General features: G+C 40.7%; 1 protein-coding gene across 3 annotated transcripts in view; it reads right to left on the bottom strand.

Moving 5' to 3' along the window:
* MDFIC (MyoD family inhibitor domain containing) overlaps positions 1-16,202 on the bottom strand; it is a 53,234-nt gene extending 37,032 nt beyond the window's left edge. The window contains exons 1-3 of one of the 3 annotated variants that reach the window (XM_075059141.1): positions 16,102-16,202; positions 13,812-13,967; positions 2,158-2,289 (exon numbers count right to left, since the gene is read on the bottom strand). In XM_075059141.1, the coding sequence (XP_074915242.1) occupies positions 2,158-2,289; positions 13,812-13,902 (223 nt within the window). In that variant the 5' untranslated portion in view covers positions 13,903-13,967; positions 16,102-16,202. Of the gene's footprint in view, positions 1-2,157; positions 2,290-13,510; positions 13,642-13,811; positions 13,968-14,269; positions 14,412-16,101 lie in introns of those variants that run through there. The other 2 variants (XM_075059142.1, XM_075059143.1) reach the window with 2 other exon arrangements.
* Positions 16,203-16,807: the final 605 nt, after the last annotated feature.

Below are 16,807 nucleotides of genomic sequence, written 5' to 3'. Positions count from 1 at the left end.
ACTACAAGAAGTACTTGTAATTGAGCCAAACACTGTTCCTCAATTTTTTCAAGTAGAACAGACTTCTCTACTCATAGCCACAGCCCCCAAAAAAGAAGAAAAAGAAGCTCCTTTAATTTCATCTTTTTTGTTTCTTCCATCTAGACGACTTTAACATTAAAGGTTAATAAAAATCATGAATTTGAAACAAAGAGAGGATTGCATCATAGCACCTACTCAAATAAAGCCAATAGTTCCATAAAGCCACTACTATACAAAATTCAATTATTAAGATTAGGAATTTTAGAAACTTCCAGCTTTCAGCTTTCACCTGAACTTGCTTTTCACAAAGTCAAATGTAAAACTACTAGTGACTCCAGGAGGAGCACAGTTATGCAAACTGGAGCAGTACATTATACCTGCAAATTTTATCCTATCTTTGCCTTTTTCCCTGTTACTTTTTTAATTCAGCAGCAGATAACCCTCCCATTGAAGAGACATATAACTGCATATAACTGTCAAGTCACTTAGCAAGGACTTGCACAATCTGTTGCAATTTCTACTATAAGTTGAAAAAAATTATCTTTTCCTCTCCCACCTCCCCAGTGCAGCCACTACTATATGTCCTTGCAGTGAATGGATTAGAGGAGGCACAGCACCACCCTACTGTCCTTGCTCCCTTCCTCCATAGTTCACGCATGCTGCTAACTGCTATGAAATAAATCTGCTTTCCCACTGGTCTGGGCATAAGGAAGCCTCTAGGAAGAGGAAATGAGAAGGAGGCCACTCCAAAAGCTGCAGATGCCATACGCACCTTCCATGTCCTCAACACAAGCACAAAGCAATTGCTTGTCCAGGGACAGTTAGGTGTAAAATAATAATCTTTTGGGATTAAGCAAACTCTCAAGCTGTGCAGGACAATTCTCCCTCTTTACAGCCCTTTAAGAATTATTTTTTAATTGTCAGATAAACATCTGACATGCTAAATTCAAGTTTCCTGTAAAGGATCTAGATAACTATTCAATACATTGAGGGTATAAGTATTTACTGGGATTCATTATTTAGAAAAAAGGATTAACCAAGATTTGAAAAGAACTTCTAATGCTAATACAAAGTTCAGGAGAAGTTGATTGTATAGAGAAGATTAAAAAAACACCACAAAACAACCTAAAAAACACCTAAAAAGAAACTACCTCTGGAGGTAACTCCAGAGAATATCACCAGTTATGACAACAGCAGGTTCAGAAATATCAATTTATCCCACTGTCTACAGCGCAGTATGTATGCAGTGTAAAGAGAGACTGACCCTGAAGTGTGTGGTCAGACAACGATCTCGGAGAGCTAGAGCACCACTCAGCATTTAGTCCATTTGCTTTCTGAATACACCCTGTAATTAGAGAAGTTTCTCATGCTGCCCCTCCCTTGAGCAACTAACATTCAAGCATTCAAATAATTTTGAAATAGTATTAGCTCTGGCAGTTGACAGAAATATTTTCACCTCAGGAGGGTGCAATTGAAGATGATCTTTTGGACAGCATATGATCTTCAGTTCAAGACAGAAAAATGGGAATAATCTTGCATACCTTTTCATGTTTTAAAGCATCCAGGACATACAGTAGGAATGTGGACTTATAAAAACTAATTAAAAACCCCCACAGATCCATAGCACAGGTCTAAAACCTTGACCTTGTCTTACAGCATTCTTCTAGTTTTCAATGGAGTAACTACTTTAGGTTTCAAAACTCTACAAACTTACACCTGACCAGTACTCAGTGCATCTGGAAGCAACTCCTCTCAGCATAGTTTACTCTGCCACTTACAAGTACATCCTGAGAAATTAAGGGTGATGACACCTAGCAGAGTTGCATACTGCAGCTCATGTACCTAAAAAATATACAGATTCCATTATGAATGATAAGAGAAGAATATAATGTTAAAGCTTTAAAATTTAGACACTACAGATGTCTATATTATACTTACACCACTCAAATCACACCTTTCTTTGAACTCATTGCTTATGCATGCTGACAGGAGTCACTCAGAAATAAATTCGGTAGATAGGCATTACAGTTGCAACACAATTGCATTTGACACACATTTAACTGAGTCAACAGGCAGTATCCCGCTACACTTCGAAAGCAAGCCTAAATGACAGCAATTTGTTCTTGAAATACTTACTTCTGATGAGGTCACCATCACTGCGATTTCCCCAGACGGACTGGTCTTGTATCTCTGGTTGTATACTTTGGTTACTGGAAGGCTGTTTTATGTCTTTATCTCCTGCCACAGTATTCTCCTGGTCAGTCTTTTCTAAGTCAAAAGAAATGTGAAGATATTAGTTTCGGTGGTATTTTTCCTCTATGTGAATAAAACTCATCTTTGAAAATTAAAAACAAGAGAGCATAAAATCTAACTTGTCTTAGATTCTCATGCAGTTACCTTTGAAATAATTCCTAATAAAGTTGATTTTCAATTTGTTCTCTTGTCCAGACCAGAATAATTCCTCTTTAAAAAAGTCTTTTAGTCATATTGTGTTTAATCACGCAAAATAATACTCGGCAGCTTTTGTAACAGCAATTTACAGTTGACTTTGTTTATATTTAGTTACCTTCCACAAAATTTTCAGATGAAAATTTGAATCGCTTTGTCACACAAAAAACCATTCTTTTTTGCCCACATACATGTGGCCTTGGCATACAAAAGCCACAAAAATGCCACAAAAGTCTGTTCTCTATTATTTACAATTGAACATATAATTATAAGACAAATATTGTTGAACCTTCAAAACTGATCAGTACAGAAATTCAGAAAATTTATTATAACACAATTACCTATTTTTCATTGAAAAAAATAGCCTTTTAAAAGCCATTCCTGAATAGAAGTCAACGTTTAGCCTATGATGAAAGGAAAAATTATTTCTTCTCTTCGAGTAGATATAAGATGCAGGGAAATAACCGTAAGGTTATTTGATGGATTCTTAAGCTTATTTCACAAGATAGTAGATCTTGTTGTTTTGATGATTTCACCAGTTAACACACGCAGACCTGAATTTTCTCAAACCAAGGTAAGTGACAGCTTTCATTTTCACTGTCATTAATGCTTTAATTGTCAAATTCGCACACAAAAATCTTTCTGTTCTTGATTGCTACAGGTTTTTCCTACTGGCATTCAAGGAAACATTTCCAAATCTGGAATTACTTTGTTCATTATTCACAGTGACAGATTATCAGTTTATATCACTTACTCAAGGGATCTGTAAAACACTAAATATTTTCAGTCTCAAGTACTTTTTGAGTATACATAAAACATTTAATATTTACAGTAAATCTAAACAAGCAACTGTTGAAAAGTCTGTTAGCTCTATTTATTTGTTTCAAACAAGAACGTGTTTATAAACCACTTATCCCAATGTAATGATACTATATCCTCTAGTAAAGCAATGATTCCAGTCGAGACACAGAAAAAATCACTTATTGCTACTGCGACACATTAAAGGTTAGTTTCTTTATGTAACCAACAGCAGTTTGATTTTAAATCCTAACTTTCTGCCTTTGTTATCCACCCTATTAAACTGAGGCATTGAACATCACTCAAAATAATATATGCTATACTGTATGTATAGTAGCACCTGCCTTCAAGCACTGCTGCTCCCCTTCTATTAATTTCTGCCTCTGAAATGTCTGACCCAGCTGCGTCCATGGTACTTCTCTCTCAGCCCTCCCTCCTATCACCATTTCTTCAAAAACTTGTCAATACTTCCTCAAGCCCATCCTGAAATGAATCATTTCACTGGGATTGGCATAAAGTTACTGAAGTAACTGGGAAGATATCCATTGGCATCCATGAGTTTTGCATCTTGCCCTGATGACTTAATCTCACCTAGATACTCATCCTATCCAAAAAAACCACCAGATTTTTTCAACCCCTTTGACAGACATCAGAATCAAATTATTTCTACCTGATATGTATCAAATACAAATCTGACTGTATTGAAGTCTGATGATTTTGCCTGTGTAGTTAGGTATTAGGTGCAAATGTGTTTCAAAAGTGTTTGAAAAGTGCCGTGAAATAGACTGAAAATAAGTAGCGTCCTGGAGAGAGCTAGTGTAAAAGCACTCTGCTTTCCACACAGAGTAAGCTTAAATGAGCTATTTTAAGAGATTTTGCTCTTAAATTACTTTACTGCAGTTAACACCACCAAGATTACAACAATATCTACCCGGCAGCGGTAGGACAAAACTGCAGAGTTACTGTATACAATTTTCTTGTATAGGATACGACTTTGCAGAGGCCTACTATTTCAGGTAGTAAACAATGAACGGCTCTAAGGAAACATCAGTGTTAGTATTATGGGGCCCTCAGTGTTCTAGACTACATTTTTTTCTAACAAACCTGAAGGAGTGCAGAATACAACCAGTCATCATTATTCACAGGGATTTAGTTCTCATTCCTCTGCTTGGTTTTGGTTCAGTATCTTTTTTTTTTTACTATGTAGGCTGTATGTGTATTTTTCATGTTTACTTTTATTATTCTAGCTGGCTATGGTAAACGGCCAGTCAAAACCATGTAAACAACAGTTAACAAGAAAGAAGTAAGAAAGAGGCACTATTAAAAAGTAAAAAAAAAAAAAAAAAAAAAAGTTGCAACTGAACACCGAACAATTTCGATAAGAAGTTTACAACAACCAGCATTGATTGAGTGTCTGTTCTTTGACCTATTGAATTCACATGAAGACCTCCCCACGACTGTGCATAACACAAACCTGCACCCTTAGACATGCATTTGGCACCTCAGTTTGCACTCCAGGATCGCCCACCGGAGCCGCGGATCTCCTGGGGGATGCTGCTCCGTGGGTGCGGTGGGCTGACCGTGGGCAGCAGCCAAGGACCCCGCGGCAGCTCCCTCCCTCCCTCCCCAGCCCCCGGCAGGATGAGGGGAGAGAACAGAGAGCACAACTGGGGAACCTCGTGGGTCGAGATATACTTTAATAAGTGAAGGAAAGAGGAAGAAAAAACAAAACAAGGGATGCAAAGGCAATCACTCGCCACCTCCCACAAGCAGACCGATGCCCAAGCCAAGCTCTAAACAACAGCTACCTCTCCCAAAACCTCCTCCCCTCAGTTTTTATTGCTGAGCCCGACTTTATATGGTGTGGAATATCCCTCTGGTCAACCGGAGCCAGCTGTCCGGGTTGCGTTCCCTCCTAACCCCCTGCCCACCCCCAGCCCACTCGCTGCAGCGGTAGAGTGGGAAAAGAGAAAAGTTTGATACTGTGCAAGTGCTGCTCAGCAAAAGTCAAACCACTGGTGAGCTATCAATCTTGTTTTAGTCACAAATCCCAAACACAGTACCGCAGGGACTGCTATGAACAAAATTAACTCCATCTGAGCGAGACTTAGTACAAGGGGGCTTTAGAAAAAGTAGACCTTAAGCTATGCTTATTTAAGATTTTTTCATACATCCCTTATGATGCATCAGAACACTGAAAATAAGACAAATGCTGGTGTCCTGATTATTTGTTTTTTCTTGAACATGCACCAGGTCCCAGTTTTAGTGCAAAAGAATTTCTTGATTATTCTCTTATAATAAACAGCTGATGATGGAATCATAACTTTTTTATTATTATTATTCTAGAGGTGCAACTACAACATACCAACTACAACCAATCACTCATGAAGACAGCCTCAAGACTCCTGAGTCTGTGTCTTGTTGATGCCATTATTTCTGTGTTAGGTGCATAAGAATAGTGCATAAAAGTAGTTTATGAACACATTTATGAGTCCAGTAAGAACTGACGCAAAGACCTTAATCTTCTCTGACGTGCCATGCTTGTGGCACAGCAGCTTTAATAAAGCCTACAGCTGGCACAAATACTAATGGCTGGATCTGGCCATAGACAGGTATGGCTTTTTTCTGCTGCATCTTCAAATAAATTTGTAACACTTCTCTGTTTTACTCAAGCTTAACCTTAAGAATCTTTATGTAATGCTTCCTTAGTATTTTAGCTTCTGCTTCCTTTAGTACACCCCTTCCACTCTCATGTGACTAGCCTCCAAAACTGACAGCCAAGAAGAAATAGAGATGTTCTTCCTAGCAGTTCAAATAATGGAAAGAAAAGACTCATTATGCTCTGAGTCTGGCAGCACTGAGGTAGAAATCCAATCTCTCTTCAAAACCACAGTAAGTTACTCTAGGTCATGTCACAAAAGCAACATAGTCTTCTTACCTACACGGTTCAGCCCCCAGAACAGCAACGTGTGTGCCTATGCACCTCTCCTAAACTAACAGCAGTCCCTGGGCTGAAGAGCTTCTAGACAGAAGCCCCGCAGGAGTGACACCCACACAGAGTGCGCTGTGATTTATCCTGAAGGTAAGCATGGGCACAAACCCTACTTGTGTGGAGATTAATGCAAGCTTAAGGTTTAAATAAGGAAGAGATACAACATGCTGGCAAAGTACAGAATTGAGATGGCAACAGCCCAAATCATATCTGTATTCTGGACAACTGGTGAGCCACTTAGTGAAAAAATTTAAAATTTTAATCACATCTCAAAATCACTGTTTCGTGAAATAAGCAAACAGTGAAATCCTATTTTTTGGTCATTTGAAATTATTAAAGTATACATAAATCACTTTTATAGTATATACATTCATTTTACCATGATCATCTTATATTTGGTTTTAAAATTACACAGCAATACATGTATTTCATAGAATCAAAACTTGTTTTCACCATTGAGACTACTGTAACATTGATTGTTAACTCCCGTTTTAGTTTGGAGTATGTGCCTCTGGTTACACACATTGCTTTGCATCGTGACAAATACATTTTACAAGATTCCACCAACAGAATAGTGGTGGCAGTCTGGGTCAGCAACAAGGCTACTATTACAATAGCCCTATCAAAAAGAAAATTGAACAAATAGCCAGAACTGTCAAGAAAGACTTATGTATAGTTAGGCAAGAAGGGTATACAAGACAATCTCTCCAGATCCCTTCCAATCCTGTCTTCTGTGCCTTTATAAAGTTGCTGGGATATAAATCAAACTAATTCTTGAAAAGTTCTTAGAATATCCCAGTGAAGTATCCCTCTTTTCAGAGCTATATTTATTCTTTCTCTATGATAATGTAGAGCATATTGAGTGGATGTCAAATACATATACAAAACTGATAGAAAATACAAAAATATTGGTAATGCATGTACATTTGCAGGACACACCTCAAAGATCAAGTCTTTGACAAACAACCAACTTTTTGTTTCTAAGTGCTTGTCCATTTGTACATTCACACTCCAGCTGTCCCTACACGTCCCGCTATGTCTCTTGAGTTTACTCAGAAATGGGTCTCAGCATGTTCAAACATGGCATCGTATCTTAATATATCAGTAACTACGTAATATTCCATCTCTGAACACGCAAAACAAAATGGAAACAAGTACCCACATTAAGTGGGTTGCACATCCTCGGAGTGTGATTGGCAGCTGATTTCTATTCATTAGATAACACATAAGCCTATATACTGACTCGGCCATCTCTTCCAAGTACACAAACTGTAAGAGTGCTTGACTAGCCACATGACAATCTAGACTTGAGAAACAGGTTTTATAGTTTGCCTATTGACACAGGGATACGGTGGATGTAAAATGAGTTAAAAAATCCTGTTGCTGCAACGATAGAAGGCTTTGTTGCTAGGACACATTCATTTTCTGTTCACCAAGAATGGGGTGCACCACACCAAATAACAAGTAAAGCAAAAGCAACTGCTGGGAAAGGTTTCTGCAAACCTGAGAGCATCATTCTCACGGAGGAGAGAGGGACAAGCAGAATGGACTGCCACAGCGGAGTCATTGTGATCTCCAAAAATGCAGAGTCAGGAACAGTCCGACAGTTTTACTGTTTAAGGGCAGAGGAATGATGGAAGCACAGGGCAAAGCTTACTTCAGCACCTAAATTTGACCCAGCTGCTGGGATGCAAACATGAATCCTTGGGAGGCCCGCGTTATCCCTGAACAAGCAGACACAGATTTAAACATACATGTGCAAAGCTCAAACCATCCCGAATGGAATTTTGTCCTTCAAAGCAAACAGAAATTACAAAAGTGAAAAAAAAGAAACCACCAAAAACCCAAACACAAAAGTAGATCTATGAGGAACAAAAAAGTTGAAGAATGTTTCCAAAAGGAAAGACAACAAAACGGTTCTCTGTCTCAAGCCTACAGCGGTTGCGAGGGATTGAAGAGCATGTGGCAAACACTGCATTTCTAACGCTTCCTTTGTTCATTAATATCCTTGCTGGCAAGGAACCACTGAGGATGCTATTTCCTACCAAAAATTCCACTGTTCAAAACAATAACACAAAGGAACCGCGATAATACCAGGTTTCAGAATGCAAGCATTAACAGTAACACCCACCAGCTACTTCATGAAATGCCTAAAACTTTTAGGCATTTCACATAATAAGCAAGTTCAACTGTGCTATTCGTGTAACAGAATGCCCATCCCAGTTCATGATTTGCCTGAAACGATCTCTTTGCATTAATGACTGGTTGTACAATCTAATTAATATTGATAATCCACAAATTACGGAGTTGGAAGCCTCCATTTGGATGTTTGATTGCTTTAAAACTAAAATAACTAATTTGTTTTTATTTCATTTCAGTGGCTTTCATTTAAACGTCTCATTGCAACTTTCAATGGCCTCAAAAATGCCACTGAAAAAATCTGTCTCTTAAAATTAGAGCAATTCAACTGAACTTCTTGGAAAGCTCTTACACAGAATTTTCCAGGTGCAAGCTATGGAACAATTATGAATGTACTATACAAGTTTGACAGCCCTGGACAAATTTTAGTTGTGATAAATTAAAAATTAATAGCAATATGCAAATAGGTACTCTGCACTATTTAAAGCATTTAAAAGTTTAAATACATAGGTGAAAACTTCTTTTCACAAATAATCATACTAATTGTCATGTGGTCAGTTATAAATTTATGCATGTCATTCATCCAACAATGTTTCACATGTGTACAAAACTAGTTTCACTTAAGTGCTAAGCAATACTCAGTGGCTATGGCTGTATTAGCAACAGTGTGGGCCAATAAAAATGGGCCCGTACGGTGAAAGAGTTGATTTTAAGGACACATTCCATATTATACATGCTCCAGGGGCTTTCTACTTTGGACTAGCTCTCAGATTTAATCTCAAAGACTGAAGGCTTATTAGAGGCTGGAGTGCATTAGGCACATTCCTTCAGTGCATCTTTCAGATTATTTTGTCCAAAAGGAATCCATTCCAGGTCACTCCCCAGGATCACTCCACAATGCAAACCAAAGCAGGGGCCAACAGGAGATTCACTTCAAAACTGCACTGCTGATCCAAATGAAAACACTAGCAAAACACACTCATTGCTGGATGCTACTTATTAGGAAAAAATAAGTGTTCAAAACAAAGAGAAATGTAACTTCTGAGGGCCTGGAATGGAATTTGAGCATTATTCTGATAAAAAATTAGCCTACGAGATGAAACACAAGTATTTCAAGTTTGATGCAAGACCTTTACAGTCAACTCTATGAAATACAAGTCTATCACACCCATGTGGACATGAATCACTTTACTGGAATGGCACGCACGTGAAACTGAAAGCAGAAGTATATTTTTATGACAAACTGGAGTTACATACTTATGAAAGTTTTAGATATTTTAGTCAGTAACGTTCAATAATCACCTCAGTACTGACAGACAGCGACAAAAGAAATTAACACAGATTCACTCAACTCTTGTCAGATTGCAAGTGGGAACACAAATACAGAGGAAGTAGCTGGTAAATTTGAGCAATCTGAGTGCACTGGTGAACCGTTAAAATAAAAATCCATTACTCATAACACTGAGGCACTGCTGGTAAAGTGCAACAACTATGGTTATAGTAATCGTCGTTGCCTCAAGAATGTCCAAACATTCCCCACAGTAAGTCCCCTGTCACCCCATCTCATCTAGCCAGCACATTCCTTTAGTGCTCCTCATCATGAAAACAGTTAAGCACAGAAAACACAAAAAGGTTTGAGTCACATTCTTGAAAAGGAGCACATGGGTTTTGTACTTTTCTGAATGGAAGTTGGAGTTGCTGAATATGGTTTCTTCAGACACCAAATCAGAACTGCATCTCCATCCAGCAACACTGACATGATTTATACCAGAGAGAATGGCCACTTACAGAACTTGGCCCTTAATACTTCTACTAGACTCCTCCATCCTCCACCCCCACCCCACTGAAAAAAGATAAATTCTAGTGGACTTCCATCACCTGAAGAGTTATTAGAATGTGCTTCTAGTTGAATGGCAATTATCAGTCTCAATTTCATAATAGGTCTTCTATTATTACTATTATTTTATTTATTTTCTTTCTAAATTGAGAATGCTAAACATTATTCACTTGTTATTCTAGGTTACATTTAGTTACCAACAAGCAAAGGTAAAAGCGTTCCAAATACTTTATGGATGACAGTCCTACATTTTCTAACATGTGGCCTGATTCTCTAAACATAGTTTCACGTTTGTTGAATTTCTCTCTCATATTCCACGGTTTATTCAAATGCAGAGGATTTAATGAAAAAAGTCTACCCATGGCCCAGGCAATAATCACAACACGAGCTCTAACACATGAAACATTTTCCTTAAAGCAGAGAGACTAATGGCCACTAATTGTCACACTCCTTGCTTAGGGACATTATTTTGGTACCTACCAATGGAGAAAATACTTGATCACAGCCAAAATGAAGTGGTCTGAGCACAGAGATGACACTATTCACTGACTACGTTACACAGCACACAGGTAGAAGTAGTCCCAATTTGATTCCAAGGCCTGTGGAGCTACAGGAGAGGAGAGACGGCACGACCAGGATCTTGAACAAGGGTGCACAAGTAGAGCTACACTTTTGGAAGAATGTGGCAAATATTAACTGCATGTTTGCAGAAATTAGGTTAAACCTTTCATCCTGTAGCATGTGCCTTAGAGCAGCAGACTCGGTTGGCACAGATAATGGTTGAAAGACTGAAATTGAGTATTGACATTGCCACGAAAGAAGATGCTATGATTTCATTTGCTCTCTCTCATAGCACACTAACGGTGGAGGGGCAAAGTCCAATAATCTCACTAATATTTATGCATTAAGTCAAAAATGAACTAACAAGAACAGTGACAGGGGAGATATTGAGAGAGCGTATTGGTTAAAGTAACACACAAAAATTCTTTTAAGTTGCGAAAGCCAGAGCATGCCACATCTGTAGGCCAAACTATGTCTCAACCCACAGTTCTCACCATGTCCACAACTGATGTATAACCCTGCAATCTGCCTAAACTTTATTACTTTTGTCTGTTTTTTAATTAGGTTGTGGGATAGATGTTTGTTGAACATTTAAAATTCAGTTGAAGTTTCTGTTCCTTTCATGGAAAAATAACATTCAGCTTCAGCTTCTGAATGTATATGACAGCAAGCAAAAGGAGCACTTTGAAGATCCGGAGTTTTTTGGTGATACCTCACAGAACTACAGAAGAGAAGTTTGTTCTCAGGATATAAGGTATCTATACCAGTTAAACAAATAAAGAAAGCACATTAAAGTATGCTGTTACCAATCAAAAATTCTTCCTCACTAGAATGCACTTAAGATGTTATCACACATACAACACAAGCCGGTTTTTTCCTGATTAAAAAAATCTTTATTTCTAGGTGGACACAGATTTAAAGTGTCTCACTGTAAATATATGGAGTCATCACATAAATATGATGAAGTGATACTAAGTAAAGTAGTTATCATTTCAAATTATTGCAGATTTTTCCAAATATCTCTAGCCTATTTCCAGAAATAATATGAATTTCAACCACAGCTTTTAAAATTATTGCCAAATTCTAGCGAATTCAGTGTACTTTTGGATGTCCTGGGGATAGTATAGAAAAAGTAGGGGCTACTGAAAGTCCCAGACATATTATCTTAGTTCTTTAGTCCTGGAATATCTGGACTACCTTACCCTGTAACCACACACTGCAAAGCTGACAACAGAAATGCTGGAATATAGACTGGAAATGTTATGAACTCACCTCTTCCTCTTTCCACCCCCATTTCCCCAACAGACTTAGGCTAGAAAAAAGCAACAACTATCCACAGTTATCCTTAAATCTAAGTTCATTAGAATAAAAATTATGTACTTGAAGGATGAATTCTGTAAAAACCCACCCTTGTCTTTCTGTGAACTATAACATATGCTTTAATATTGAGCGTGTGCCTTGAAAGGTGTGGCCAGTGAACAAACCTGAAACAGCATGTACCTTACTGATCCCTAAGAAAATTAACTTTATAATCCTCCACCTCAACAGCTGTGATTGTGTCAGTCAGATTTCCTGCACATAACTTGTCCGTGGACAGGTCAGTATTTGTTTCCTTACTTTCCATAAGAAGAAGAGCACGTATTGAAAATCTTACAAAATGGAATCCCATAAGACTTTACTTCATAGTGAAAACTCAATTTAAAGTGGCACTGTAAGAGTGAGACCACTTTCCAGCCTAGTGAGTTCACTGACTTACAACTTCAGTAACTTTTATGTATGGCCTACATGCAGGATTTAACCAGTGTGGCCACTTGATCACATGACAGATAAAACCAACACATTGAAAATAAACATGTATCATCACGGATACTGATGTTTCTGGCAAAAACATGATTCTAACAGTTCAGTTCTGCATGCTTCATCCTCTGTATCTAATCTTTTTTTATTATTATTTTTTACTGTTTAGAAGTTATGAGTCATTCTCTAGACAAAAAAAAAAAGCCAACAATAAGATAAGTATAAGCCAATTTAATATGTCTCCCTGCCAGAACATTTTTTAACTTAGCTACGGATACTTTCTGGTTTCTCAAATGAGTCTTCAACTTTGATTTCACATAGCTATTGATTTTCCAAGTTACAAAACCAAGACTGCATCTTTAATCCACAGTTGCACAACTGTGTTACCAGGCTCTGCTCCAGTTAACCAGTTATGAATAAAGTTACAGTTTTTGAACAAGCTTATTTGTCTGTTCCTTCAGAGACTTTTTAAACTCCTGTCAGAATTCTGGAAAACAAAGCTGTAGCTGTAAACAGAAAAAAAAAAATAAAATTAAGTCTCATCTTCACAGACCAGGACTCAGGAGGCAAACACACTTCCCTATTTTGAGGATAACCTGCAAGACACCTTGTCAAACTTCCCCACGTGAAGGTGATCAGAATGCCAATGTATTTTGTGCAAATGCAAATAAGGCATAACTTAAAAGAAATTCCCTTTAAGATGAATGTACTTTTAAACAACCTTTTGAACAGCTGATACGGAACAAGTTAATACTCCCAGAAACGCGTTTTAGCTGCAGCATCACAGAGTAATTTAAGAAAGAAACAGCAAAGTGACCTCCAACCTGAACAACGCTCCTGGATCAACCTTTCCCAACTTACTGCAAGACCTGGAAGGAGAGCTTTACAGGAAGGAGCTTCTAAACACAAACACAAACCTGAGGAAGAAGCCAGCGATTTTTAAGGAGCAGCATGTGCCTCTGAACGACTGCAGTTTTTCAAGTACTGAGAACCGGTGCTGACAACAGTGCATCTCCGGGGTTTTTTTGCATTTTCTACATAGGAACTTCTGCTTAAAACAATAACGAGGTGGAAGCGAAAGCGTTACAGAGTCACAGCGACTAGGGGAGGTCGGGGGAGGGGAAGGAGAAGAGGGGTTAAAACCCACAAAACAAGTCAGTAAACGCATCTTTCAAGTCAAAGGCGCAACAATTACAGAGGAACTTTAAAGCAACTCACCTCGAGGGAGAGAGATCAAAGCGCTGCTTTCAGCCGGAGCTTGCTCTGGCCCTTCAGGCCCCGGAGGAAGAGGTTCCCTCACTTGGGACATCTGCCAGCCCTCACCGAGTCACAGAGAGCCTGCACCCCCCCTCCGACCAAAACTAACACGCCGCCCTGAAGGAACAACCAAACGAAAGGGCTCGTTAACGCGCTTCACGCACAAAACTCGCGGCCCGGGGCGGGGGGGGGGGGGGGCTTGAGAGGAGGGACAGCAACGAACCGCCGGCAACTTTGCGGGCGGCGGGCGCGCCGTACCGACCCCGCCGCCAGCACCCGCGGGGCGGGGGCGGCGGCGGGCCCTCAGCCGGGCGCCCGCGGGGGGTGCCCGGGGCGGGGAGGGAGGGCGAAAGGGAGGGAGGGCCCCGTTCGTCCGCCCGCCCGCCCGCGGAGCCGGCCGGCAGCGCGGCGCGCCCTACCTCCGCATTTCCTCCCGCTCCGCCGCGGGCGCCCGGCCCTCCTCAGACGCCGATCCGTCTCCCCACGGCGGCGGCCGCCCGCCCGCCTGCCTCTTCCCGCCGCCCGCGGGCCTTCCCCACACACACACCCCGGCTCCCGCCCTCCCGCCCGCGGGCCTTCCCCACACACACACACCCCCCCCCCGGCTCCCGCCCGCCACAGCCAGTGGCACTCGCCCCCCGCCGCCACAGTCACTCCTTCTCCATCATTTCCGGACAATGAAACATCCCACTGCGGCGGGCGGGCGGGCTGGTGCAGGTCCTGCCGCCCGTCAGCCGCCGGGCTGGGCCGGGCCGGGGGCTGTGGGGACGGGGACGGGTGGCTGGCGGGGCGCCTCGCTGCTCCCCCCCCCCCCCCGAGCCTCCAACCGGGCCTCCAGCCACGGAAATTCCCCCCGGAGGCTGAAAGCCGTCAAGCAGAAATAGGGGAGAAAATAAAAAATAAAAAAAAAGGCAATGTGAAAGGGAGGCTTTCACGCCTGGACGGGGCTCGCAGCCGTAGCAGCGAGGCAGGGGCACTTTGAGGGGGGCAGCCGCTGGCTCAGAAGTTGCCGGCCGCGGGGAGCGCTGGCCTTCCACCCGTTGAGCGGGCAGGTGAAACGGCGTGGGCCCCCACGCGTGTCCCCCCGGCCCTTCCACCCCTCTGCAAGGCCGGGTCGAACACAGCCTGACCCTCTCCGTAACCCTACCTGGTAACACACGTCTAGAAAAGGGACTTTAAAGCGGGCGCACACGAATGCTCAAAGGAAGAGGAGGGATAGAAGGAGCATTTTTCAGAAGTAAAACCCTGGAGTGCAAACTGCTTCCTCCAGTGCCAGCTGCCAAGCAGGGTTACCCGTGCTTTCTCCACAGGAGAAATACATTTCTTTCCCATGGCACAGATCGATTTGGTCGTCCCAAAGCGCTCTGTGCTTGCCCACACCATGGAGTACCTCAATTAGTGCTCGTGTGTGGGCCGGTGTCCATAAGCTGCGTGATTTAACCTTCCTTACGCTATCACAGTGTATGTCACCTTTCTCTGTCGAACTGCGTCCATGTTTGAACTGTAACTTCCTTAAAACTTACGAGCACATTTTTTACTACGGTTTGGTAAATATACTTTACTATTACGTCTCATTACAGTCTGCAGCCAGGTATTTTTGGGGAAACAAAAGTAGGAAGACAAAGCAGCCAAGTTATAGACTATCTACATCCTAACATAACAGACTGTAACTGATGGATATTTATTCTGATACCGTAAGTGCTAAGGAATACACTCGGGTATTAAAAGTTCACTTCTATAAAGTTTAGCATTTCCCTGCAAGGCTTGCAGACCAACCAGGACGGAGTGTAAGTACCTGAGCAGGAGCAAGTTCTTTGTGAGACTGCACACGCTTCAGGGCCTCCTCTTATTTGAGAAGCCATCGATAATTTTGCACCGCTGTATAGCTTTATTATTGGTCATTACTGGTGCAAAACTGAACAGCGTGATGAAAGGTTCATGTACTTTCCTCTGAGAAAGACAATCATTTTTAAGTAAAGTATTTCAGTGACCTAAGACGTTCTTTGGTACAACATAATCTTTCTTTAAACTTTTCCATGACAAAATGGGAAAAAAATGTTTTATGTGGGGAAGAAGCTATGTAAAAAATCCATTTTGGGCACACAAAATTATTATCATACTGCATAATAATAACATTGGTCTCAATATCTACACTTTTCATCTACGAAAACATTGCATAACTTTCCATAGTTCCTTCTCGCTTTGCTGTCCTGGGGTCAGAGCCATTGAGACATAAGGTAGAATGACTTACCTCAAACTCCCAAGTGAGTCAGTAGCAGTAGAGAGGTTATGACTCATACTCAACATACAAGCTTGTGTTTTTCCCTCTGAAACTGGAAACATAGAGAAAACAGTGGGAGGAGCGATAATTTAGCCAACCACACCCTGCCTTCAAAATATTTCATTGGATAATTACTGCCTATGAAGAGCAGATACCATCCAGGGTTGGTATTTAGGGTGGTTTTTTTAAGCTTATCTATGAAACCCACACGGTCAACTCCACGGCACTCGGTTTATCTCCTTAAAAAACTTGATGGGATGAGCTCACCCTGCCAAGCTTCAACTCTGTAGCAGCCTGCATAGAGTTTAAAACAACTAAATGAAGAGGATCTTCCGCTGATATCGCAGCTGATGCAGTGGGAGATAACCCTAAGCAAAATCAGATTAAAAAAAGGTAAGAAAATTCAATACACCAGAAGCACAATTCACTGAAATAGCACATTAAAAATATTGTGCAATACATAATACACTGCCTACTACAGACTGTGATGATTGTAAAAAGATGAATCCAGATGTGGCCACTGTTAATGAAATACCACAGATAAGCAAAGTTCATTGGCATAAGCCAACCGTACAGCACTTCCTGACAGTACAACATCGTTCTAACAAATACACAGCTAATCTAAAATAATTGCTTTATTACTTTCCTTGAAAATATGTATCATTCTAAAATATTA

Source organism: Buteo buteo, chromosome 28 (assembly GCF_964188355.1).
Source record: "Buteo buteo chromosome 28, bButBut1.hap1.1, whole genome shotgun sequence".
Classification (NCBI taxonomy): Eukaryota; Metazoa; Chordata; class Aves; order Accipitriformes; family Accipitridae; genus Buteo; species Buteo buteo.
The sequence above is the reverse complement of the archived record's forward strand: the minus strand, read 5'-3'. Positions and strand labels throughout refer to the sequence as shown.